This window comes from Salvia splendens, chromosome 9 (genome assembly GCF_004379255.2).
Source record: "Salvia splendens isolate huo1 chromosome 9, SspV2, whole genome shotgun sequence".
Lineage (NCBI taxonomy): Eukaryota > Viridiplantae > Streptophyta > Magnoliopsida > Lamiales > Lamiaceae > Salvia > Salvia splendens.
Genome location: NC_056040.1, coordinates 6,202,423 through 6,229,763, shown reverse-complemented (window position 1 = coordinate 6,229,763; position 27,341 = coordinate 6,202,423). Strand labels below are relative to the sequence as shown.

The window sequence follows — 27,341 nt, the reverse complement described above, 5'->3', positions numbered from 1 at the left end:
CTATAGACTGCATAAAATTAACATGCTGATAAATAAATCATAAATTGATTTGCTTATAGCAAAATCTGCTTCATTTCATCACTATACTCTTCCATCCATATTGGATTAGAGATATCAATCCAGTCTAAAACTGACATGTCCACTCAAATAAATCGGGTGAAAAGATTAGGGTAGAAAATTTCTAATCCGGAAAAAAATTTAACCCGATTCATTCAAAACGACTCTCAAGAGAACAAAAACTATCAAAATCGTCATGAACAGATATCAATCTCCATCAAATCGTGGATTCACTTCTCGTGAGTCATGGACAAGTAATTTCATAAATAACACCACCAAGATTTCTTATCTCAGCACGAGTTCCAGCAACTTCAGTTATACGCAGTCCATGTCGAGAGGCTTCTCCTATAACCATATCGTCCATTCTGCACAATACACAGTAAATCAAGCACGTTCATGATAACGTTGTTGAGAATATCCTAAATCCAGAGGAGTACTTACACTTTGGCTCGTGACACATAGCCCAGTATGAACCGACACTTCTTCTTGAGGCCGACATCGAGGAGCCTTTTCACAGTATGAAAGAGGAGAGGAACACTGGCTTGCTGAAAGCTTGAAAAACTGTTAAGGCAATAGCAAGAAGTCGAGGACTAGGTAAATGAACGACAAGATTTCACTTTTTTAGACTTGGTACATTTGATCTTGGGATAAAAGACTAGTTTTTAGAATATGCATTGAAGTATAGAAAGGAGTATAACAAGGATTGAAACTTTACGCGCTTTCACCTTCATTTGCTCTTAAAACAAGACCAGACGTCGCTTACGTTAGAAAAAGAGATAATTAACTAGGCAAAAAACCATATATAAACATGAAAATGTAACAAGTACTAATAGATAAATGTATAGAATAGGATATAAATATCAGCTCCAAGAACAAGATCAAATCCTTCCGGATGCCTCTGCAATATGTCATCGAGTTGCTCAGAATTTCCCCATTCTAGCTTTGCAGATTTCAATTCTGTAATAAAAACTGACAATTAATAGATATCAATCGACTCACAAGCATAGGACACGATCCTGAAGCAAGTTCACTTACTGGCAGAACAAGCTGAATTCTTTGAAGAGTCGTCTAACTCAATATTCCTTGTTAGGATCTGAACATTTCGACATAAGTGAGCATGTCAGCAAGAGATCTAAACTTCAAAGACACTCAAGCGATGAGAATATTGCATAACCTTGCCTTAAGAACCTCATCATTATGGTCAGTCATAACTACTTCCCCACAAAATCTGCTACAGAGTATCCCCGTAATGCCTGCACAATCGAGTTTAGTGAAAATAGTTCATTCTCGAGCAACAGCCTAATAAGGTCGGCCCAGAGTTTATGTGTGTAGCAGTTCATTCATTTTCTAGAACATGATTATTATAAACATCTGTTAATGTAAGGGTTAATTGCCTGTAAATACGCAAACCATGGCTGGATTTTCCAAATAAATAATCTTGGTTGAAAGATGGAAAAAAAATTGTAAATATTAGTACTCCACAATTCAGCATGAGAAAGCTCTCAATGGTATCTTTTTAATGGTACGAGTTAAAAAAAACTGAAGTACAGCAAACTTTCTGTGACTAAATCCAACAATATGGGTACCATTAGAAAACTATCATTGAGCACACAAAGTTCATGTAATTTTTTACCAAGATTATCTATTTGGTTAAAAGACGGATTTTGCTATAGTTTGTGAAGTTAATAATGGTATCCCCTATGAAAAGTATTTCATCACAATCTCTCTTGGAGAAGAGTTATCACCAATTTCCTTTTCTTTCTACGTTATAAGGTAGTCACATAGCTACACTCAAAGCTGCACTAGAAGTTCCAATATAATCGAGCACGTGACATGTAATGAATATGGAGATAACAACGGATTCGTTTTCCTATTCTTTGCCATTGGCAGCAGAAACAGAATGTTATAGGCTGATCCTTGAAATTTCAGCAACATATACTAACCAACACCAGAGCCAAGCTCGATAACAGAACACCCTCGCAGAATGTCAGAATTCTTCGAAAGATAATTATTCAAGAGCTCTGCTCCAGGCCATACCATCTGCCCTGTCAAATCAAAATCAGCTGCCACATAGATCGGTCAGACCTCAGTGTATTATATTATCCGATGATGTATAAAGCCACGAGATATCAATGCAGTAACATATCTTTTCCTAATATTTTACCCATCTATTTTCACCTCACTTATGCATTATGTAAAATACACATTGGCGCCAATTTGTGATCCTTCTCAGTTGAAGCTGTAATTTATCTATCCGGAAAATCCCGCACAAAAAAACATCGATATGATAAACTATACATTGAATCTGTAATTTTGACCCTTCACTTTCCAGTTTCTGCCCTCTTCTTGTTCAGTTGTTTGCAAAACACAAAGCAGATGAAGACTAAAGAGAAATCAGCCGTATATCTCAGAATCAAGCATTTTAAGCAACAGAAGCATAGGACACCACTAACACGTTCATGACATTTTATTATGTAAGAATTTTAAAATAATCGGCCATTTGGAGCAACAAACAGAACATCACGAAACAACACCAACAAGTTCACAACGTTTTATTGTTTAGAATTTTAAAAAATGAGCATTTTTTAGCAACAAACAACACGGGAAGCCACCAACAATTGGAGTACATAATGCATTATTATGCTAGAAACCAAATTTTCAAAAAAATCGAGCCTTTCGAGCAACAAACAGCACGGGACACCACTAACAAGGTAATAACATTGTATCTGTTAGAATTGTCAAAACAATTTAGCATTTTGAGCAACAAACTGAACGGGACTCCTACATTTACAATGAGCTACCACTAGAAATGCAGCAACAGCCTCCACCATCATAAGCACCATGGCCATTCCCATAAACCATTTCAACTTCTAAAAATTCTTAGCTGCCTCTTAAAATGCTCCAACTCCCCCAATCTCACAACAATTGTAATACATTGGACAGCATATTAAGGTTTTTAAGTTATATGCTACCTATTTCACAAGCTACAAGATCACAGATTATTCCCTTTTGCCACTTAAGCAGGCTTTTCACATAAGCATCAGTTCAAGCATCCGATTATTTTTCTGATAGCAAATGGAATAATAGGGAAACTCACTTGAGGCGGACTGGAGGCAGTAGAGTTCAAGAATTTGTGACCCAAATGTAAACCTTGCGATTTGGTAGCTGCAAACATAAAAAAAATTAAATCTTTAGGAAACAAAAACGTGTAGAAACAAGGATGTAAAATGTAGCGCATTTAAAAAAGAGGAATACTTGTCGTTGATGAAGAAAGATTCATCCAAGCAAACGATATCGTTCTCTTCTCCACTGTCCATCTCTCTCTCAACACTTCTTGATTTTCTAGTTTACAATTTACAGGCACCAGTCCTAGACTGCAGTTGACAGGTTTCAGAGATCACAAAAATTAGGGCTACAAATATCCAGAATCAAATTTATTCACAGATTTTTTTCAATTTTATCTTAAAATTTAGAATTTATTAATTTATCTTAATGTTTACCAACTGTATTACTAATTACTAGTAATAATTTCAACTTATGAATTTTACCTCCAATCTAGACAATTTGAAACAATTATATTCAGACAATTACTTCAAAATTATTAAAATCAAACTAAAGTATTAATATTTGTGTGCGAATTATCTTTTAAACAAAAATAAAATAAAGAAATCACCAAACTTTCTAAAAATAATAATTATTGGAGTGGAATTACAACGATGAGAATTCATAAATTTCAAAATTTGAAATATCATGAATTAATAAAAAAAATAGTAGTAATAATAATTAACCAAAATACATGTAGATTTTTGAATAAATTCCATTGACCGGACTTGAATATTCTTCAAACATGATGTACAAGCCTAGTACACATTTTATATTCATTATGTACATTATTTCTTTTCAAGTACCAAAGGTGTAGTACACCCAATTATTTGGGTTTGGGATTCCTATATATATAATGAAACAAATCACAGTGTAATTGGTATAAGTATTTTAGCGCAATGGATCCAAGATGGTGAAAAGGTTCGGCAGGGGTGTCATGAGAGTACATATATCGCAATTTCAGCTCAATCGAGGGCCGATGATTCATGTGTTCTCAGGTCGCCCCTGTGGGATTTTCTTTCACCAGTCAAGTTAGAGTTTCTTTTAAAATTTATTGTTATTGTAGGTACATAAATTTGAATATCTTTTTTATTTTAGTCTCTTTGACGTGTTATTCTTCACACCAAAATGAAGTTCATGTGAATTTCCTATAAATTTGAATTACTCGTCTTTTTTTTTCTTTCTAAATATGATTTATCTTCCGTATGATTTGCAGAATTGTGTGTGTGAATGTAAGGACGATGAGTCTTCACTGATTTTATATTCTATAGTTACTCATATTCATTAAATTTGTAAATTGAGTGGTTTACTATCATTGGCAAAATATTTGGTACTACTAGACACTAGTACTGTTTTTCTTGAGTATTTTTGAGCTAATGGGTACGTGTTTAGTGTCTCAGCATTCTTCCATCCCCAACTAAAAAAATAGACACAAAATAATAAATTAAATACTACTAGTACTACCTAGTTTTGAAACATGCACCCTTGTTTTTGACAAATAAGTCCACTATTTTTGGTAATCCCAACTTGTACATTCTTGTGTCTTGCTATTTTATTTAATATTTTGTTGAGCTTCATTGGTTGTGTAGAGCTTTAAGTTTGAGCCTTTTCCATTCTTTTAAAAATGATGACAAATGTGTGTTCTGTTCCACAGAGTTAATCTAAAATGAAGAAACGGTGGATTTATCACTTTGTTGAATTTATTCATAATTTGTAATTTTCATTTTCTTCAGCTCATCATCAACTTTTACAAAGAATTCGTAGACTTAATTTCAAATGGGCTAAATTTATAAATAGAGAATGAGCAGAAAAATACTCTTCAAATATTAAATGATAATGACTATTAGTCGTAAAGCTACACCACCGAGTTCACTCAGTCACTGAAAGGAACAGAAGAAGAAAACTCGTCCCTTTTCTTTTTCCCCTTTTAAATACATCAGTATACATGTTAAAAATGCTACAAATCTAAATATAGTTGTACATAAAAGCCTATCTCTTCCCTCCATCAAGGTGATAATATATTTTTATATATTTAAATATCATAAATTAGTCTTCGGGGACCTCAGTAAAAACACCACTTCTTCTTTTCTTGCTATTTACTGCCATATCTGGATTACTTTTCTTCATCATCGCTACAAATTCATCATAGTTGATCCGACCATCCTGCACATTTTTAAAACATCCAATTTGAATTTGTTTGAAAGATTGTCTAGAATTAATGAACTATGAAGAACAATGATAGTAGTATTTCTTACATTATCAGCATCAACTTCGGACACGATTTCCTTAATGTCCTTGTCATTACCCATGCCGAATTCTTTGAGAGCATGCTCTAGTTCTTCGATCGTAATGTACCTGATGATGCCAACAAAAGCAAACATGTAAAATACACGAACGGTGTATGTACTTTGATTTTGCACGTGAACTCTCGAAGTTGTGAATGAATACACGAATTTAATGTCATTTTTGGTCAGAATGGAGCGAAAGTTCGTGCATTTAGGTTCAAAAATAGGGTTGATCAAATGAGAATCACCCGCTGTTGTCTTTGTCAAAGTATTGAAATGCTGTGTAAAGATGCTCTTCTTTATCCATTCTGTTCATATGCATTGTTGCAGTGATGAATTCTTCATAGCTAATGGTGCCATTGCCATCAGCGTCGGCAGCTTCCATCAGCTGTTGGACTTCATACTCTGTTAGCTTTGATCCCGTTTCGGACAAACCTTGCTTCAGCTCTTCCAGCGTTATTGTTCCGCTGTTGTCTGTGTCCATTCCCTTGAACATTTCTTTCAGCCCCATGATTTCCTCCTCCGACAAGCAACCCGCGATAACCTTCGTTTTTCATCCATGTTTTAGTAGTAGTACCCATTTTGCTATCAAGAGTGTGTTAAAGTCATATACTTACACGCAATGCAGCTTTCTTGAACTTATTCATAGCTCTGAATTGTTTGAGTCTGTTGAAGACTGCGTTGTCGAGTGGCGTATCTGGTGCGTCTCCGTCCTCCTTAATCCAAGGATGATCTGTGTATATAGTATTAACATGAATCGGATAAATTATCATGCTATGCATTATAATATTTCGTAAATTGTGAGAGGTAGTAGATCATACTCAGCACTTGGGCGGCTGAGAGCCTCTGCTTGGGGTCTGAAGCTAGCATCTTCTTCACTAGCTCCTTCGCCCCGTTTGAAATGGACGGCCATGGGTCCGACGTGAAATCTACATGTCCTCGTAGAATCGCGTTGAATATGCCCGTCTCCGACTCTGCCCAAAAAGGAGGGACACCTGAGAGAAGAATGTAGAGCATGACACCAATACTCCAAACATCAGCTTCTGGTCCATAGTTTCTTTTCAACACCTCTGGTGCTATGTAATATGCACTTCCCACAATATCTTTGAATTCATCTCCTGCCAAATGCAACAACATTTCATCTCAATATTAATTCGTTCAATTATATAGACAATAATTCCATACCAAACATTGATGGTTATATTTTACCTTGTTTAAAGAAGACGGAGAGGCCGAAATCTGTGGCCTTGAGAGGCGAATCCTCTTCCTTATTCAAGAGCAAGAAGTTCTCGGGCTTGAGATCCCTATGAATGACCCCCATGGTATGGCAGGTGTGGACGATCTGCACAATGGTCCTCATGAGAGACGCGGCCGCCCTCTCGGTGTAGTAGCCTCGGGCGATGATGCGGTCGAAGAGCTCCCCGCCGGCGCAGAGCTCCATGACGAGATAGACGTTGTGCTTGTCCTCGTAGGCCCCCTTCAAGTCGACGATGTTGGCCTGCCCCGTGAGATGGTGCATGATCTGCACCTCCCTCCGAACATCCTCCATGTCCTCCTCGTTGGCCAGCTTCCGCTTCGCGATGGTCTTGCACGCAAACTGCTCCCCCGTGTGCTTGTCGATGCAGAGGTGGGTCACACCGAACTGCCCCTGCCCAAGCTCTTTCCCCACCGTGTAGTAGTCGCTGATGTCGACCATGGGCCGCCCCAGGACCGGACCAACCGGGGCCGCCGCTTTGGGGGAGGCCGGGGTGGTGATGGCGGTTTGGGGAGGGGTCATGGGGGAGGATTCATCGGCGGGGGCAGGGGCAGGGGCGGGGGCGGTGTCGTCGGTGGCAGGCTGGGCGTCTTCTGCGGCTTGGGAGAAGCAGTTGCCCATCGGAATTGGGGAGCCCTGGGGAAGAGGGCGGGCGGGGGGGCGTTTTTTTTGGAGGTGAGATCACAAGGGGAGGAGAGAGAAGTATGCATGGAGGAGAGTAATGAGGAAACAGGGGAGGGAGATGGATGTCGCTCCATTGGAGAGATTTTAGGAGGAGAAGATTAGGGAGCAAAATTAAATTTTGAATTTTTTTTATTAAATATACTATGTTGAATTTAAACTCTGAATAGTCTGTAGTTTGTGAAGATCTAGTGTGGATTTATTTCTTTGCTAAAGGAATTTGTGATCCTACCATGGGGTAAAATATGGAAATAATGTAATTGAAAGATCAGGCAAAGTCGTTCCTATGTTATAAAATAACAGCAAAAATATCTTATTTTTATTATTTAGTTTTAATTAATTATCATTACTATGATATCCAAAAAGAATTTAGTTAACTTATCTTTAAATTCATGTACAATGATTGACGGCGTAGATTAGTTGATAGGGCACATCAAAGAGGAAGTAGAGATAATGTTAAATTGCCAATAAACTAATTTCACTGAGCATTGATCAATCAAAGGGAATTAAGATTAATGGCATTGCTTTATGATAAAAACATGATTATTTTTCAGTAATGTAACTGGATCCAAAAGCTTTTAAAGAACGCATGGCAACGAGAAAGTCAGCAAGTTGAAGAAGTCATACAGCAGATGCAACTTGATGGCACCCTGCTCTTTCTACTTGAACTGTTTAGGATGGGCCTCGTCGTCGGCCTTCTCCAATTCTACCAGTGTTGAACAGTTATCATATTAGAGAGACGAACAAAACAAAACAAAACATAAGAAAGAGAGAATTATATTAGTTGGTTAAACTTTCAAAATTGTTAGCCAAATAGAATCTTTGCAGATTGCACGCATAGTGAACAACACAAAACCACAAAAGGATACGAAAAGATGATACAACGGTGATATTATTATCATATTAAAACTTCTATAATCAGCTAGGTCCAAACTTATTTTGTTCATCAGTCAAACACCAGATTTTCAATTTAACGACCAAAATGAGGAAGTTACGAGTTCAGTAACATTAATTCCTATAAGCTATGCTACATTCTGTCACAAAAATTTCCACTCTCTAATTCAAATTAAAGTGATTTCTTTGCAATGGTAAAATAACATTCATCATGGTTAAAACCAGCATCTTTAGGGGTTAATTTATTATCCTTAACTGGAAGATCAAATACAAAAAACAAGTCATGCAATGAGGACTATAATCTGAAGAGGCACAGAACGTACTTGGATGTCAATAATCTTAGGGACCCCTTTTATGATGAATAGCTGCAGCTGTTCCATCAAATACATATCTCCCCTACGATTCAAATGGACCATCAAACTCCAAATTGGCAGTACTGTTGAGCAACTCTGCAGAAACATTGAAGCTTTATCTCAATTCTGTAACCAACTCAGTTAGTTGGTCAGCTGATCACCATTGCATATTCAAATGTGTGACTATATATAATATAACAGAAATACATTCTAATCCTCCTCAAAATCCGTTACTGAATGGCCTTCATCACTGAAAAGATCATCTGGAGGATCATAAACAATCATGTCAGGGAATAACTCCACAAAGTCATCCTTCACCTTCTCCCTCAATTCAGGGTACGCGATTAGCCCTTTTAATATGACACGATAAGGCAATGATAGTGGGCGATCAGGTGAACTTCTCATCTCATCATATATCCACATAGCTTCATCTGGCAATGCATTGTCCAGAAAGGCTCTGATAAGATCTCCGAATGTATGCTGATCAAAATGGACTTCCTCCCCCTTTAAATCATTCCAAACCATCCTAGCTTCATCGACCTTTTTGTTTCTGGCAAGCATCATCAGCATATCGCGATAGAAAAACATATCTGGCCGATACCATATTTCCTTCCGCACCACATCATACAGCTGTCATAGATAAACCAAAGTGAAGCATTCATGTTACTCTAGGGGTTTTTGTTTTCTTTTTTTGGATGAAAGTAAATAAAAAAAGGAATTGCTCTATAACAAAAATCCACCAGATAAACTACACAGCAAACAATCAATGTATCCAAACAAATGCAGCAAATCACTAAATCAGTCATCGAATCACAGGCTACATACACCTCTCAAAAGATCATGTGAAATGATAATGCAAAGGAATCATAAAACTTCATTAGCATCCGATTCAATTAGTTAACTCAAAACGACAAACGAGGGGAAAAAGTATATAAAACCTTCAACGAGAGAGAAACGAGGTTTTGGCGCTGAAACTCAGCAAGCACGGCAATCAGGTCGGATTTGAGGAGGCGTGAGACATGAGTCTTCATGAAGCGCTCGAAGCGCATGGGGTGGCAATGGAGGCGCTTGAGCTCCTTCGCCACCATCAAACCCTCCTTCCCCATCTCCTTCCTCCGCCGCCATATCGACAGGCTAGGGCTAGACGCCGCCCCGCTCGCAGCGCGCCTTAAATCGACAGTGTTCAGATGCAATTGGGGCCGTAGCAGATTCCGCCCTTGACGCAACATTCTCTCGGATCCTTCGGCACCTGCAATCTAGAATTCTTCTTCTGTTTTCGTCGAATTTGGAGAGTGCATGAAATTGGGGATTTGTTGTTAGATGTTTTAGAACTGATTAACTGTTGTAGTAGGTAGTATTATACCTCAAAATCAAATAAATAAATAAAAAAAATCCAAATAGATTTTTGTATACTGTATTTAAAACTGAATTTATTAGTAGGAGTACAAAGTTTTTATTTCGATAAAAAAAATCATTGTCGGATTTCTCTAATTTTTTTACATTTTCAGATTTTTCAATTCTTGGGCAATCTATCCGTAAAAAAACATGGCCACAAATATAAGAACTCTAACCTTCAAATTAATCTGAAATCAATCATAATTTATTTTGTTTATTTAACTTATTAATATAATTCTATTTCATGTATTTTTAAAAATTTGAACTAATTTACTAAACCAAAATTTCTAAACAACAAATTACTTACCAGATTTCAATTTTTTAAGTACTACAATAGTTGTTGGTGCATAGTCGTGACTCATTTTTATAGTTCATCAACAATGTATTCCATACTATTTATTGTGGAGTGCTCATTAATCAACACTGTACCTTTGATCTTGTCTACTTTATCGGAGTACATTGCAAGTCGAGGATCTTCTTCGACTTTAGAGCTTGGACTATTCACCTTCTCTTGGCTAATATTGTTTCAAGGGGCGACTCTCTGACGTTGGAGATGTGGAAAAGTTGAGATTCTATATTATCGTCATACTCATATTGATCGGTTATGTGCCCTTGCTTGTAAGTGGGAGATGATCATAATCACGCCTTTGTATCCACAAGATTTCGACTCGTTGTACTTTAAGGCAAATTTATCCCAAAAGACTTTGATCTTTTGGTTGTTGACGAGAATTTGGTCCTTTGAGACATCGACGAAAATGAGTGTCAACAACTTAAATCCCTCAATGTAGTACTTTTTGTTGTTCCATTATGGCAATCACCTTATTTTCATTTCCACCCGGAGGTTTTGAAGGTTGTGTGTCGGAAACTTCGTAGTCTTCGATATTGACAATTGATATAAGCTATCGTTCGATCTTATCAACGGATAAGATGGGGTATTATCCATCTAGATAGAGTTCCAACCATAGGCGGACCTACATGGTGTCATGGGGTTCCTTGGAAGCCCCACCCATTTGTGTTTTCACTATACATCGTATAATTATGCAACAATATATATTACAGTTAGCTAGCGTAGTTGGCCAGCGTTGCAGACTTTTAGCAAGAAGGTCGTGGGAGCCAATCCCATTGCTGGCTTTTCTTGATTTCCTATTACAAATTGTTGATATCTAGTTTTTTTAAACTAGTTTAATTCTTTGTGTATTTTTCATAACTAATTTATTCCATTAGTGTTATTTTTTATTTTCTCATTACTAATTCACATTTGTCTTTCAATTTAATTCATTTTATAATTAATTCAATAACTAGATAGTAATTAATTAATATGTTTTATTTTCTTAAACTAAAATTTTTGTTTTTTTCTTTTCATTATTTGTATAGATATTGTTATTATAAGATCATAAAGTAGTGATCTTTATTTTTAATATTATATTCTTTAATTATTTCAACATCGACATTGTCATCATATATGTCTTTCGCAACTTTGTAATGTGTCGGGTTGTTTCTGGAGTCGTCAACACGCAATAATCGTTAATTATAACTTGGACCCCCGCTATAAAAATCCTGCGTCCGCCACTGGTTCCAACCCATTGGTCTAACAGTATTCCGAGTCTTTTACCAAACATAATTGTCAATATCTTGTCATGTGTTGGAGTCAAAATTAAAATCATGATGGTTGGGATTCATTTGTTATAAAAGGTTGGAAAATGAAGTTAGAGAGTATAATTTGAAATGAAATTAGAATTAGATTGTGTATGTATCCATTTATATATACATAGTTTTGGAATTATAGAAACAAATCGTGCTCTATCCCACCACACCCCCTCAATCGACCATGTTTTATTATTTTATCTGATATATTCCTAAATAACACTACATAAAATATCACAATAAAAAAAGAGTTTCAATTGGAATGAAATAGTGGAATATTTACATACTAAGTATAACACTTTTTTTGTTGGCAAGTTGCTTGTGGACACACTTTTTCTCTAAAACATTTTTCTGATTCCGATTAAGAATGTGAATTTATGGATTAGATGCTCTTTGATCCTTTTAACATAGCACTCTGCATATAAATATCCTTATTAATTTTTAAGCAAGTTACTTTTAATCCATATATCCTTACAGTAGTAAAATGGAATAAATTGACTAAAGAAAAAGAAGAAAGAAAAAGGTGAGCTGGATAGAGATGGTGTAGAAATAGAGAAGAAACAAGAAATTGACAAGGCATAAGAAAGCAAAAATATATTAATGCTATAAATTTATATGATGAGCTGGTCATTTTCCCATGGACCACTGATTTAATTACCCCCACTTGGCTGATTAATTTTTATTAATTATGGACGTATACCAAATAAGTTATCAGGTGGCACAAATCTTATTACACAATTAACAAGTGGAGCCTCACCCTTGCTTTAAAGATTTGTACATTCCCTTTATTTTTACAGTAATAACATTTGACGACACATTGCTATTGCTGATATATACTATATCATATATTCACCTCCATGACTCATTGAAATTAAATAGATTTATATTGTTTTAATTTAAAAAGTAGAATAGCTAGAGTTAATAAAGAAAACAAAAAATATTAAGAATAAGCAATATTCAAGATATTTAATTTAATAAAAACGCAAACCTTTATGTAGTGGTGGTGATAGATTTGACCAAACAAGAGCTAATAAATGGTAGTAATAAAAATAGTACTTCGAAATATAAAAATGATATAGAGACTATTTCCCCTACGACTTTGAACCTAAACTTTACGAAATAACTTTAAAAATAACATTTTACTATAACATTTCATTTTTATCTCTACACAAAAAAAAACATAAATAATAAGTCAATGTAGAAAATAGGTGGCAACGACCATGAGATACCTTCATTGCCACTTTCAACAATGATCATAAGAGTATTTTGTCATAGATGTATACTCCTTTTAGGGCATCCACAGTGGGACGCCCGATGGCAAAATTTTGTTGGACACTGCAACATCATCCACTGTCTTCAGTGCTCGACTACTTTGTCATAATTATGTATGTGTACCACTAAGATAACATGGTATACAAAATCACAAAAATATGTAAAAATTTCAAAACTTTACATATAAACAACAATTTAATTTATACTCACGAATCAACATACTATAATACTACTATACAATAATATACTGCTCCGTATATAGTGGTGTATATATACTGTTAATACTATTATACACTTGAGTCAATCCTTTCAAACTTAATTTCCATTCAAAGAGGGTCAGTATTAAAATTTCAGGAATCAGTGATAATAGAGTCAAAAAGATGTGGAAAAGCAACAACATATACATATTATAATACTCCCTCCGTCCCGCACTACTCGCACCTTTCCTTTTGGGCACGGAGATTAAGGAATGCATGATAGACAAAGTCAACAATTACGGCTGTAGGTATTAATTGTTACTAAAAATTGAAAGAGTGCAAATAACTTGGGACGCCCAGAAAGGAAATAAGTGCAAGTAGTGCGGGACGGAGGGAGTAATATTTAATACGTAAAAAAAGATGTAAATATATTTATAATATAACTGTAGCATTCATAACTTCTCACGACTATCATTAACCACCCACCCACCCACACACCCACCCACCCACCCACCTCTGCCCGCTTCACATAAACACAAACAAAAAACAAAGAAAGATGTGTGAGAGAGAGAGAGAGAGAGAGCTCTGGTTGGTTGCTGGTGGTGCCCCTGCTACATCTATCCATATTTTCCCCTTTCCAAAAGTTTGAAAAGAAAAATTAATAAATAAAGAAAAATAAATAAAAGGAGTAAAGCTCGGTTCTGGTCGTTCATCACAGATCTTCACCGATTGATTCGATCCGCGGCTGAGTTCCAGCTGAGATGCTAATTCATCTCTGAGATAGGGGCGGAAAATGTCGGCCACTCTTGCCGCATTTGAGCGCCCTCGTATCGGGAACTCGAATACGGTAACATCTTAACTTCTATTCCTCAATTCAATTGGCATTGTTTTTTTTGTTTTCCTTCGATTTTTTATTTACGAGGGTTTAAAATGGGGTGATATTCTTGTGGTCAATTGAGTCAAGTAATTGTTTATAAATTTGGACTAGGTTTGGTTGGAGATTGCCGTCACCTAATTTTAGTATGGATTGGGGTTTTTTGTCATTTGCCGTATTTTTGCGCATTGTTGGTTATTTCTGTATCTGATTGGATTTTTTCTGTGATTTGTAGATATTCAAGAGTGGGCATTTGCTTATATCCTCAAAAGGTTAGTTTTTTTTTGCTCTTAACAAGTGTTCGATTTACAAACTTGAATGTATGGATGGATGTTGAATGACCTTGTGCCAGCATTGCGGGAAATGCGCATGTGCTTGAGTTGCATTATGTTTGATTATTCATTGTTCAGTCGCATGAGACTCCGGATTTGTGTAAAATACACATTTGGTTAAGTGGATCTAATCTTTATTGTTTCAACTATTTGCGCTGTATTTTAATTGGATGTATATGGTATGTACTGCCAAGGTAAAAGTATTTGGCGTGCCGCTCCATTTAGTGAATTCTGTTGGCTACCTACCATCAGTCCTCTTTACTTTCTCAAATGTATAAATGTACCTCTGTTATTCTTTCTATAGTCTGTGTCATGCATCCTTTGATGCTTAGAATTCTTGCAGGGTTAGGATGGAAATCTTGGAAGAAGCGTTGGTTTATCCTTACTCGCACTTCTTTGGTCTTCTTCAAGAACGACCCAGTTAGTCCCTGTTTCATCTCCATTTCCTCATTCATTATTGATTTATCAAGCTGCATATATTCCATGTTGCTGAAAAACATAGTTTTTGGAGTAGTTTCATGGAACTTTATGTTACTGAAAAGCTTAGACTTCAATTTCATGTTATTATGGCCTTTAATGTACATAACTCACTTTCTCTAGAGTGCACTTCCGCAGCGTGGTGGTGAAGTAAATTTGACTTTGGGTGGCATTGATTTAAATAATTCAGGAAGGTATAGATAAATGGTCTCTCTTTCCCTTTGTCTACCACTCTACCTCTGTGTGTCTCCCTCAGTTTTTTGATGTCTTCTTGCATGCAGTGTCGTTGTTAGAGAAGACAAGAAGCTGTTAACTGTTCTATTTCCTGATGGGCGTGATGGGCGTGCATTCACACTTAAGGTGCACAAGCGATTAGTCAATCTTCTTCTATCTCTCTGTTGCCATTCATAGAGTGATTCTAAATGATTGTTATCCCATATCTCTCGTGTAACTGAAAGCTATTTGCTATATTCTATTTTCTTAACTTCAGGCTGAAACATCTGAGGACTTGTATGAGTGGAAGACTGCCCTTGAACATGCTCTTGCACAAGCGCCAAATGCTGCTCTTGTGATGGGACAAAATGGGATCTTCAGAAGTGATACTAATGATACTATTGAGGGTTCTTTCCATCAATGTTTGTACCTATTATCTTCCTGCTGCTCTTTAGGTACTCATATTAAATGCTGCGTTGGAGGGATCTTGACAGATTACCTTTTAATATAGGGAGAGACAAACGACCAGTGAAGTCTTTAGTTGTTGGACGCCCAATTTTGCTTGCACTAGAAGATATAGATGGAGGTCCATCCTTCCTGGAGAAAGCGCTCCGGTTTCTTGAGAAATACGGTATGCTTTTGTTTCGATGTCCAGTGCTCATCTTTGCAATGATCTCATTTCATAATTAAAATTAGAATGCTGCACGAGTCCATGATGTTAATCTTCCCAAATAATGATACAGAAGCTTTTTTGTATGGTGTATCCAGTATATGCTCTGACTGAACAACATTTAACAGGAATTAAAGTAGAAGGAATTCTGCGGCAGTCTGCAGATGTTGAAGAAGTGGACAGAAGAGTGCAAGAATATGAACAAGGTGATTGTTGCACATTTATTGGAGTGAATGAATCTCATCATGCTATTCTTTATTTGTTACTATGACTATGACTTATATTTTGTCACTGTTGGTCATGACACTAGCATAGGTTAAACAGTTGCAACTATGTTTGCTGTTAAGTTTATATAAAAATTGAACAACATTGTGGATAGACACCATACACACCTTTAGTTTTCATTTGGCTGTGATACTTCACCCAATGATTGCTTGTGAGAAATAAGATGATGACCAAGCTGGATGGGGATTCAATACTCTCCAGAGATCTACTTAATAGATTAAGGATATGAGGAACATCATATTCTGATTAAAAGCTTATATGCAATTGTGGCTCCAGAATTCCAGATGCATGAGTGTAACCACTGTTTTCGTTACACATTCCTTCACGACTTTTTCCCCTCTCATAACAAATTGTTGTCTCATCTTTAAATGCACTATTCAGCATGACCAATCTGTAAATTATTTGATTATAGGGAAGACTGAATTTGATCCAGAGGAGGATGCTCATGTTATTGGCGATTGTGTTAAGGTTTGACTGCAATCTGAGCGATTGGTTTGTTTGTTCTAGTTTTTTAAGTGATACCTATGTGAGCTACCCCTCTTTCAGCATGTTCTTCGGGAGCTACCTTCATCACCGGTTCCTGCTTCCTGCTGCACTGCCTTGTTGGAAGCCTACAGTAATGTTCTGCGCTGCACTCTAGATGTTTTTCCCAAGTTTCCAATTTGTTCATTTTCCTATAATTGTTAAGGTTAACTGAAAGTCTACATAATTTGGTTATTTGTGGCTGTCTTGAGAAGAAATTGACCGGATAGAAACTCGTATTAATGCAATGCGCTCTGCCATACTGGAAGCATTTCCTGAACCCAACAGACGCCTCTTACAGAGGTAATTGATGTATCATTCTATGAGCATGTATTGTTGTTTATTTTCCATTATTTTCCATAGAATTACCTTGATTTTTGTTCATAAGATTCAAAAATCCAAGAAGTAGTCAGACATGGAGGAGATGTCTTATTTTAAATTCTCGGATATGAACAGATACCATAGTTGATCTCTTTGAGACTTTGAAGTCTTTATGTTATGGTTTGATTTCGAAACTATCTGAATGCCACAATATAAATTTAAATGCTACTACATTAGAAGTAGGTCAATAAAAGTAAGATAATGATGCACATCCAATCGGCATATGCATTGGGTGATCAAATAAGAAGCTGGGACTGAAGTAAGGTGGTTAATTGTGCGGGAAATGAGTAAACAGTTTAAACGATACTACTTATCCCACTGATAACTCTCGGACTTTCTAGCAAGTTCTGATGTGATAGCAAATTCTCGAAGTCTCCTGTGAGAATTTGGGTAAATGTAATTCCGTGTCGAGGAAAAAGAAACTGGAATCTCAATAAACTCGACTCGGCCGCTATACTTAAGCTGCTGCTAAATTTTTATTAAGGGGATGTTGTTTTGTAATGCCTAAAACAAAATCTGATACTTAGCAAGTAACCCAGCTCTTCCCTCCCGGCTCCTACATTGTCCAATTCTTCAACAAATTTTTATTTTGGGGGGACATAATTTATTCTAGTAAAGGTGCAAAAGGAAATGATGTTGAGTGTTTTTAATCATTAGTAGCAAGTACAACAGCTATGCAGTTGTTGATAAATACGTTTCTTGACAAAATCTGTCGTTAAGCACACTGTTAGCATACTATATTAAATTTCTGCTTAGAAACGAGCTTCATTATGTACTTCTTCTTCTTCTCATCTTCATCATAACACTAACCGCTCTTTTTTTCTTTCTCATTTGTCCTCTTCATTTTTTAGAGTTCTCAAGATGATGCATACAGTTTCTTCTCATGCTTCTGAGAATCGGATGACACCTTCGGCAGTTGCTGCTTGTATGGCTCCATTGCTGTTGCGCCCTCTTTTAGCTGGTGAATGTGAACTAGAGGATGACTACGATACTAATGGAGATAGTTCTGCTCAGCTACTAGCTGCAGCCAATGCTGCTAATAATGCCCAAGCTATTGTCACAACACTTCTGGAGGAGTATGACAATATTTTCGATGTAAGTCACATTGTTAGCTTAGTTCCTAAAATAGATGAATCGCAGTTGTCATCTTCTGTGTTAATTTCTAAATTCCATTCCTATAATTTTATTTTTCCATTAAACCATGAAAGTATTGTAATTGCTCTTTGCTAACCACATTGGTCTACGAACAGGATGATAGTCTGCACAGATGCTCGATGTCTGTAGATTCTAAAACTGATAACAGTGGAAGTGAAGATACAAGTGACGATGACAATCCGGATATAAAAGTAAATGGTTATCATGATGCTGAAAATGAAGTTGACCCTGAAACAGATGTTGATTCTGATCGAAGACACAGTGGGAAGTTAAGTGAGAGCAGTGGCTCAGCTGCTAGTGATCTTTATGACTATAAGGTTCAATCTCTCCCCCACTTGTGTGATGGATTATGCATGTGATTTTAATGACTTCAAGTCTGAATTTAAATAGTGAGCATGTGTGACTATAAATGCATGCAAAAGCCTGCCTTTATAAATTATTTCCACTAATTTAAAAGTGATAATTCAGTTTTCTAGTGATTTATTTGGAGTAGACCTATCCCATTCCAAGGATTGAGTCAAGTGTGTATTTTAAAACTAAAATACTTACAGTGTCTATTTGACAATTGAAGGTAAATTTAATGCTGTATGCGAACCTTTTCCCTGAAATGTTAGGTTCAATGCAGTATCATGGATTATGTATTTCCGTGCTCTAAGTGATTGGTTAGTGGAAAGTTTATTGAAGTGTTCTTAATCTTTTTATTAAAGGCCATCAGTCATCTCTAACAAAATTAGACTAGTTGATATATAGATACTATCCCTTTTCTTGTATCAGAATCACATTTGATATTTTCCCATAGCATTTATCAAAGGTCTACTGACTACTTAAATTGCTGCTGCTTTTTTTTTCCTGAAACCAGGCAGTCGCAAATGATGATTCAGATGATGAGATGCCCATACACAATAATATTATGGGATCAAAACTAGATGTGGCTTTGGACGCTAGATCCAGTCGAGACTCTAAGACTTCATTAAATGACCAACTAGACCAATTGAAGGCACATGTGAATACGACAGATGTGTCTACTGAAAAACCTGCCAATGAGTCTCAGCGGTCTGTTGGAGAAATTTTATCATCTATGAATCAAGAACTGCAACAATCTTTTCCTGGACCCGAACTATTGGGTGAGAAGACGTTACCCAAAATTACCAATACCAGCACTGGTAGTGCAAAGAAGTCAACATTTTGGGGAAATAAAAATGTAAGTATTTTCTTTTACTTTTTCGCTTCCATTGGTTGCTGAGGGAAACCATGATATGCTTATACGAACTCGGAGAATCAAGCTAAGTGCTTGGGATCTGGAGGCTAAGCTTCTTAAAAGTGAATTTGAACACAGTATAAATTTCATAAAACTAGTATTCAACAACTGAAAGTGAACTTTTAAAGTGCTACTAATAGTAATAGCATATGTTGACTTATCAAATTCCCATCTCTGAATTTTGGCCAAATGATGCCAGTACTATCTGATGTTTGTTAATCATAAGTTATACTATGAAATGTTGGTTGATTCTTGCTAGTTGCTAGTATGCCGATATACTTGTTGATGTTAACACACACCTCACACATTACAAGATAGCTTATTACTTTATCTGGCATGTCTCTCACCTTTTTACTGCAATTGAATCAATAAATGAATAATTTAGAATCTTGCAGGGTGCCTCCTGTTCATGAATTAGGATGAGGGTAATTTTAGCTAATAAATGGCTGTACCTCAATTCTCCATTTTCAGAGAATTTGAAGTTTTGGATATGAACTTCAGATACTATGTGCTGATCTTATTATTGGCACATAATCCATTATTACCAGAAAGTAATTCAAATTGTTTGTTGGTGGTGAACCACCTTCTGGGATTGTTTAACCCACCCCTAGTGGGAAGGGGTAGGAATGTTTTTCATGTGATTTTTATTATTGGATAAATTGAACATTACACATTCTATATATCTTGTCTTAACAAATAACAAATTTAATATTTATGTTCTTGCAGGCAAGAAAAACACCTTCATCAGAATCCATAGATTCATCTGGAGAGGAAGAGTACGATCATTTTCAATCACATATAACTCCGATTTGTGTAATCTGCAAAAATGAGCCCATACCTATCTAAAATTAATTTGATTATAAAGGGTCACATACAATTAACATGTGGAGTAGTATATAACTGAGTCTCATTTTCAGAAGTACTGTCTTTTCTTTTTCTTCATTTATCAGTATTAATTTCCCATGCACAGATAGAATTGTTCTCTGAGCTTGGCTCAACTTGGACCAACTGAATTAGTTTGTTTTCTATGTTTCGACCTAAAATATCGATGGCCTAAGTGCCATTCTTAACACTCATATTCCTAATGAAGCTATTTCTAAGGTCTCCATGTCTTGAGAGTTCCTTTTTCCACTAAGTTTGTAGCATTTTTCTCATTAATACCTCTTCAGTGCACTTTTCTGCATAATCCCCAAAAGACTTCTCAAATAGTGACTATTCATCAAATGGTTTTCTGTGCACTTTTTGTTGTCCTTTTTTCCTTTCTGATTGACTGAAGCTCAATGGTGCATTTCCAGGCTTGCCATCCAGAGATTGGAGATCGCAAAGAATGATCTACGCCACAGAATTGCTAAGGAAGTAAGTACAGGGAGTTTTGAAGTGGCTATGGTATGGTGATTGAGTAATTAGATTTGACTTTTTATTATCTATATTAGGCGAGAGGAAATGCAATTTTGCAAGCTAGCTTGGAAAGAAGGAAGCAAGCTTTGCATGAGCGGCGCTTAGCTCTTGAGCAAGATGTGAGGCTTTACTCTTTAATATTACACAAATCATCAACATCTTCATAATCATGTTCATCATCTGCATGTGTGCTTGTGTCTGAAGTTCAGTTTAGATATTAAGAGCCTAATTTCTTAGCAAATTAAGATTCCTCTCTTATCCAATTCTTCTTGTCTAGATTGGCATACTGAGTTTGCAGTTTTTTCTTGGCAGGTAGCAAGACTGCAGGAACAGTTGCAAGCTGAGAGAGACTTACGAGCTGCTCTGGAAGTTGGCTTGAGCATGTCTTCTGGGCAATTTTCTGGCTCTCGTGGCATGGATTCTAAGGTTTGCATATTTTCTTTTATTTTTGTATACTAATCAGTAATTACTATTGATGCTGACATGTTACATTTATGCACAGACTAGAGCCGAGCTTGAGGAGATAGCTCTTGCCGAAGCAGATGTAGCCAGATTGAAGCAGAAAGTTGCTGAACTTCACCACCAGTTAAATCAGCAACGTCAGCACCACTATGGATCTATTTCTGATGCATGTGATAGATATCAACACACAGCAAGCCAAACACCTCAGCAGTGAGTCATTTTTTCCATGTCATCCAACCTTTACTTCCCTCTCATGCCCGTAGGATCATTCTCTTTGGTCTAGGATTGCATCTTATCATATTAGACCAAATTCTGCTATTACAAAAAACTATTGTCTACTTGAAATTGACCTGAAATCCAAATTGTAAAATGGTTAGACCATTGAGGCGAAAATCAAACCTTTATGTGGTTCTAGTGTAAAGTTTCTGACTTAGCTGAATTCCACTTGCAGGAATTTTTTCAAGCAGGATTTTGACACTACACTTGCTGTTTGTAACCATGAAAGAAGACAAAGGACAGAGGTGGTTGCCTTTCTTTTGTTTATTTTATTATTTTGTGACTTATTTGGTAAATGATTTTATTTCATTTTCAAGTCTCTTTTTATCTGAAAGGTTTGTTTCTTGCCTTTAATTTCTGTATTTTTCATGCGCATCTCAGTTTTAAGATTATTTGGCTGAATTTTTTCCTATTTAAGGTTTACATTTAGGTTCTGCTATTTTCGGGCTTGTTTAAACCTTTTCATGACTTGTATGAAGGTCTCAGGCTCTTTAATGAGATGGAATTTGACGGCGAAAAATAAAAAGAAACACATTTGAAACAGTTGATGCTTTTGATTTAACGAATTGAATTGTTCATCTTTTGTTGCTTGCTCTGACCTGTAAATGTTTCAGGAGTCGATGGGAGCGGATGGAAGAAATATTAAAGGACAACTGTTGGCACATGGCAGCAACGGTAGGTTGCCTTCTCGGAAGCAGTTTATTGAACCATCAAGCTTGAGTGATTCTAAAAGTACAGAGGCCTCCACAAGTCTATCCGTGGATGATTTTCCTGCTGTGGATTTGGGGGCTGTACCTTCTACTTCTCGGGTGGCTGAGGTTAGGCTCAATACACATTTATGCATACACAGATGCAAATGGTTGGAAAGAGATCCCAAACAATTTGCTTATTTGTATGACGCGACTTTATGATTGCATGAACCCTTGATCCCTTGTGAGCTGAACTTATGATGCCGTCCTTATACATACATCACTCCTTTAGTCGCCTCATCATGCTCTCATATTTTGATTAATTTATTATCTGCCGCACAAATCTATAAAGGGCCGTCTGTTTTGATATTATACACCCTAATCACACGTAACAAACAAGTCTTATGCGTCCTTGATACTAAAAATGCTTTATTTGGCTATAGGTGATGGATTATCATCGACCACCACTAGCAGCGTCGTCAGCTTTGGTAGAGCTGACAACCCGTCTCGACTTCTTCAAGGAAAGGAGGTCTCAGTTGATGGAGCAACTCCACAACCTTGATCTGAACTATGGTTCCACACCTCAAGATTTTGCATACAAACCGTCGTCTCCTCCGTGGCACTAGCGACGGGAGCTTCTGTTGTGTTTGAAAGGAGAAACCATGATTCCCTGTTGTATATTCTCTGTTGATTAGTATATAGATGTGTTTCATATTGCCATTCTCTTGGAATAACGATGATGTTCTTGTATTTTTCTTTCAGTTTTTTTTTTCTCTTTTTTGACATAAATATTTTAAAAGTATGTAATTAGTGGAGATATTAGCGCAGGATGCCCTACTCGGATGCTCATAAGCTGCTTGAGAATTTCAAAACCACGTTTGATTTATTATGACTGTAAAATTTGCCGAGAGTTGCTACTAAAGTAAGTAATTGACTCTTATTGTCACTATTCATTTGGTTGCTTACTACTTCATCAATTCACTTATGAGCAATTCCTATTTTATATCTTGGTGAATGAACATATAATTTTAAAGATCGTGTGACACACTCGTATCTGGCTTTGGACATTAATTACAACCACCTCTCTTGTTCACCTTGAAAATGCGTGAGGAAATGCAGTAGTTTAGCTGAATGGATTGACATGGTGTCCGATGTAGTTTGAATTTGATCACATTCACTCAAGTCCCACAATTTGATTTACTTTTGAATTTTCATGTTCTTATAAAACAACATACCACTACACACTCAGATTCTTAGCAAATCAAACAAATAAATACTCCATTCATTCCTTGTTAAATAAGTCATTTTTTCCATTTTCAAAAGTTTTAAGATAATTATGACATTTCTAATTTTAGTAAAAAGTAATACTCCATTCGTCCAAGTCATTTCCTTGTTTGATAAACACTATTTATCACTCATACTTTATTCTTTGTATGTCTCTCATAGTACTACATTTTTTTCACTCCCTCATAGTACTTTATTCTCTCTACTCTAATTTTTAACACATCAAATTCTTAAATATCTAGACAAAAGAATTGATTAGCCTAACAATATACCACTACAGTATATGTTTCGAAAGTAACCAATTCAACAGTATACATAAGCTTAAAATTAGAAAAAAAGTTCCAACTCCTCAGAAAATTCATTTAAAGCGTTTAAAGGAGGGTGTTAGAAAACGAAACAAACAAGTAAAACAAAGGCGACGTTACAAATTCCAGAAAGGGCCCCTTGATCCGGATTGAGGCCTCCCCCCCGGTGGAGCTTGTTTCCTCCATTGGTGCAATGTGAGTATAGATGATGATGATGATGATGATGATGATGATGATGGTGGTGGTGGATTGAGTATTGAGGTTGTTGATTTCACAGATGTGTGAGGCCCCCCAAAGGAGTTTCGTATCGTCGATCGACCACAATTATATTTAAATCGTCGTTTGCTGTTGACTGCACGCACCTTCGCGCTTCGGGGCCCTTTTCTACTCTGCCCGGCGAGATGGGGGCCACCACACCGCTACGAAACTCACGTTGCTCGCCGTGTTATCACGTTTACCCGACTCACTGCAATCCAAGGCTACAATTCTTAGTTTATGCTTTTCACCAGGGTAAGTGAGGGGTACATGCATTTACCCAAAAATATCTCTCTCCCATAATCCATTTAGTTAATCTTCATTACTCAGATTCATAAAGTATCATTACCGGGATAAAAATGTCTCCCATTTTTTTATAATAAAATTGACAATATCTATTGGTAGCATTCATTAGCACTGTGTAATTAAGTTTTCTTATTTTGATGTTTTTCATAAAATTGAACTATTTGCAAGAATACAAACACATCAAAATATATAGCGAAAATATGCTTTTAGTTCTTGAGATGTCCGGTGCATAGCTTAGCAAAAACTCACACATTAACACTTGTTCCCAGTAAAAAATAAAACGACTCAACTTATTGGTGTTTTGACACTTTAAACTAGTGTTTTGAAATGTTCCACGATAAGGAACAAAATGTAACCTCATCAACCAAACAAATGAATAACATTATCAACTAAACAAATTAATAACAAAAATATTCCACAATAAGGTAGTACAAAATTTAACATACACTTTAACGAATCATACTTGGACGTACATACACTCACAAAACACATTTGAGACAAAGCTTAGATGTTTTAAAAATCGAAGAAGTTGCAAAATGTTAGAATGTTTCAATTTACCCTTTAAAAAATACTCCTACTATATAATACTACTAGGTATATTTATAGATTAACAAATTTGAATTGTAAAGATACATTCGTCATCTTTTTTCTTATAAATTTTTTACAAAGAATAAATGTATTTTGGGGAAAAAATTGAAGAGAGAAATGTAGGAAAAAAGAGAAGCTGAGAGAAACGTATTTTGGGGAAAAATGAAGATGAGAGAGAGAGAGAGAGAGATGGGTAGGCTATGTCAGCATGTGAAACTAGGTCTTCAAGAACCTATACACCTACAAAACTAAAAAGTCATCATCTCTCTCTAAACACACACACACACACACACACACTTTTCCCTTCTTTAGTGCACCCTCTCTCCAATAATCACCACCCAAAATCCACCACAGCCAGAGCTCCAGCTGATTCAATTCTTCATTTTCTAGAAAAGAGATTGGGTATGGAATCCAATAGTTACAGATCAACTCTGTGTATACAACAAGTCTAGAATTGAGGGTTTCTTTCTTTAATCTTGAAATTTGCGGTGTCTCTCTAGCTAGGTTGGAAGCACTGGCATGTGAAGCAGCGAAAAGTTTTCAACTACAAAAGCCAAACTAAGCGACAGCTTCAGCAGTAAGTCTCAGTAATATCATGCTGTAGAAGCTGCGCCACAAACAACTTAAACAACCACCTCCTCTCCTCCTCCCCCCCCCTCTCTATCTTTATTTCTTCCTGTCTTTAAAATCTTCTCTTTCTTTCTGCTCTAAAGAATTTCAGTGACCCCACTCTCTCTAAATCACATCTCTCTCTCTCTCAGATCTTTTTCAACATTTACATACATCAAAAACCCCAATTTTGTACTAAAATAAACGTGGCTACGGCTCGGCGGCTGCAGTCGGATTCCGGCGCCTTCGCCGATTGGGTGGCGTCCTCCTCCGCCTCCGCCGGAGACCTTTCCCTAGGTTTCAATGCGGAGCCCGCCGCCCCTGCCGCCTCCGCCGGAATGTGGCCTGCCGCCGCCACGCGCCTCCCCCCGGAGTTCTTCTTCGTCGCCCCCGCTTCTTCCTTCCACCACCACCACAACACCGACGCCGCCGCCGCGATCAATTTCGACCCTCATTCGCTCAATCCCTCCAATGCCATCGGCGTCGGCGTGATCGCCGTCGGCAGCGCGGCGGATGAGGATTTGTTCAGCCGTAGCCGGGGAGGCGGCGGCGGTGGTATGCAATTGTGGCAGCATCATCAGCAGGGCCAGAATTCCTCAGCTTATTTGATCAAACCCATGGCTCTCGAGCACCCAAATCTCCTCCCAAGCAGCGGCGGCGGCGGTGCGTCTTCCTCCTCTTCCGCCTGCCAAGACTGCGGCAACCAAGCCAAGAAAGACTGCCAACATAGAAGGTGTCGAACCTGCTGCAAAAGTAGAGGCTACGACTGCACCACCCACTTCAAAAGCACCTGGGTCCCCGCCGCCCGCCGCCGCGAGCGCCAACTCCTCGCCACCGCCGGCTCCTCCCAGTCCACCTCCGGCACCAAGAAGCCCCGCCTCGGCGCCGCCTCCCAGACCACCACCGCCTCCCACACCTCCACCTCCAACACCAATCAGGCCAGGAGCTTCGACACCAGCTCCAGCCATCAAGGTAAGGACACAAAATTCGAGACGCAAAAAAACACCTTATCTCTTACTAGTAGTTTGTTTTCTAGGACATAAAATTAGAGATGCTTTTTTTAAGGACATAATTTTAGCAATATTTACAAAATTATTGTGCAGATGCGGGGTTGAAGGAGTCGCTGCCGGGGCAGGTGCGGGCGCCGGCGGTGTTCAAGTGCGTGAGAGTGACGGCGGTGGACGACGGCGAGGATGAATACGCTTATCAAGCAGTGGTGAAGATAGGCGGCCATGTTTTCAAAGGGTTTCTATATGATCAAGGGGTTGAAGGGAGAGAGGGGCTCCCAAATCTATCTGAATTGCATTTGGGAGGCGGCAATGGGGCTTCATCATCGCCGCCGGTGAATCTCGATCATGCTTCTAATATATACGGCGGCGCATCCTTTCTAGGTGGATCCAATTATGGTAATCCGATCAACTGATTTTCCTATGTTGGTAACTCAATAAAATGTAGGGTTATTAACTTATTAGTGTTTCAATACACAAATTTTAGGTGTAATACTACTATGATTTTGCATTATGAACTTTTGAGTGAAAGCTGTGAATAAGCAAAATATTGTTATTTTTCTTCTTTTAATTGAATACTCATATCTGTTGAAAATGAATCTACATATGAATGCTTGCAATATGTGAGGTTTAGACCAAAATGGGGAGATTAAACTTTTTATTTATTTTTAGTTTATTTAATATTTAATCACAATTTTTAAAGTAAAAATTGCTCTAGGTGTGAAGAACCCTAATATACCTACAAGTTATAGATATTATTCTTCCAAACATTTCACTTTCTCTAGCTGTTATTTACCTCTACAGCTAGCCTACATATGTTGGATCATTCTTGGCAGAGTATTACCAATTTCTAAAATAAA

General features: G+C 37.2%; 5 protein-coding genes across 8 annotated transcripts; 2 read left to right on the top strand and 3 right to left on the bottom strand.

The window, feature by feature from the left end:
• Positions 1-29: 29 nt before the first annotated feature.
• Positions 30-3,670, bottom strand: LOC121747303 (protein-lysine N-methyltransferase EFM3-like). The gene is made up of 8 exons (XM_042141317.1): positions 3,313-3,670; positions 3,155-3,222; positions 2,001-2,120; positions 1,237-1,310; positions 1,093-1,150; positions 913-1,014; positions 499-610; positions 30-422 (listed from the first exon to the last, which is right to left on the bottom strand). The coding sequence occupies exons 1-8, from the start codon at positions 3,372-3,374 to the stop codon at positions 302-304; spliced, it is 717 nt and encodes a 238-aa protein (XP_041997251.1). The 5' UTR covers positions 3,375-3,670; the 3' UTR covers positions 30-301.
• A 1,290-nt stretch (positions 3,671-4,960) lies between these two features.
• Positions 4,961-8,734, bottom strand: LOC121748018 (calcium-dependent protein kinase 2-like). The gene is made up of 8 exons (XM_042142225.1): positions 8,598-8,734; positions 8,008-8,086; positions 6,654-7,335; positions 6,266-6,562; positions 6,062-6,177; positions 5,693-5,988; positions 5,415-5,514; positions 4,961-5,322 (listed from the first exon to the last, which is right to left on the bottom strand). The coding sequence occupies exons 3-8, from the start codon at positions 7,318-7,320 to the stop codon at positions 5,206-5,208; spliced, it is 1,593 nt and encodes a 530-aa protein (XP_041998159.1). The 5' UTR covers positions 7,321-7,335; positions 8,008-8,086; positions 8,598-8,734; the 3' UTR covers positions 4,961-5,205.
• Positions 7,821-9,969, bottom strand: LOC121748019 (pentatricopeptide repeat-containing protein At1g62350-like). The gene is made up of 2 exons (XM_042142226.1): positions 9,566-9,969; positions 7,821-9,257 (listed from the first exon to the last, which is right to left on the bottom strand). The coding sequence occupies exons 1-2, from the start codon at positions 9,854-9,856 to the stop codon at positions 8,838-8,840; spliced, it is 711 nt and encodes a 236-aa protein (XP_041998160.1). The 5' UTR covers positions 9,857-9,969; the 3' UTR covers positions 7,821-8,837.
• A 3,725-nt stretch (positions 9,970-13,694) lies between these two features.
• Positions 13,695-23,076, top strand: LOC121748017 (rho GTPase-activating protein 7-like). Of its 2 annotated transcripts, none has more exons than XM_042142224.1 (22): positions 13,695-13,982; positions 14,245-14,281; positions 14,685-14,761; positions 14,957-15,012; positions 15,100-15,178; positions 15,309-15,453; positions 15,543-15,662; positions 15,830-15,907; positions 16,399-16,454; positions 16,533-16,602; positions 16,724-16,811; positions 17,741-17,984; positions 18,140-18,361; positions 18,904-19,245; positions 20,029-20,078; positions 20,598-20,658; positions 20,736-20,819; positions 21,013-21,126; positions 21,203-21,372; positions 21,614-21,683; positions 22,053-22,256; positions 22,571-23,076. In XM_042142224.1, exons 1-22 carry the CDS (start codon positions 13,929-13,931, stop codon positions 22,751-22,753), a joined length of 2,604 nt encoding a protein of 867 aa, XP_041998158.1. In that variant the 5' UTR covers positions 13,695-13,928; the 3' UTR covers positions 22,754-23,076. The 2 variants fall into 2 exon arrangements, with proteins under 2 accessions (XP_041998158.1, XP_041998157.1); XM_042142223.1 differs by having other exon boundaries at positions 14,942-15,012.
• Positions 23,077-25,131: 2,055 nt separating this feature from the next.
• Positions 25,132-27,052, top strand: LOC121749737 (protein LATERAL ROOT PRIMORDIUM 1-like). Of its 3 annotated transcripts, none has more exons than XM_042144355.1 (4): positions 25,132-25,267; positions 25,370-25,442; positions 25,627-26,446; positions 26,578-27,052. In XM_042144355.1, exons 3-4 carry the CDS (start codon positions 25,813-25,815, stop codon positions 26,895-26,897), a joined length of 954 nt encoding a protein of 317 aa, XP_042000289.1. In that variant the 5' UTR covers positions 25,132-25,267; positions 25,370-25,442; positions 25,627-25,812; the 3' UTR covers positions 26,898-27,052. The 3 variants fall into 3 exon arrangements, with proteins under 3 accessions (XP_042000289.1, XP_042000287.1, XP_042000288.1); XM_042144354.1 differs by having other exon boundaries at positions 25,134-25,267; positions 25,366-25,442; XM_042144353.1 differs by having other exon boundaries at positions 25,370-26,446.
• Positions 27,053-27,341: the final 289 nt, after the last annotated feature.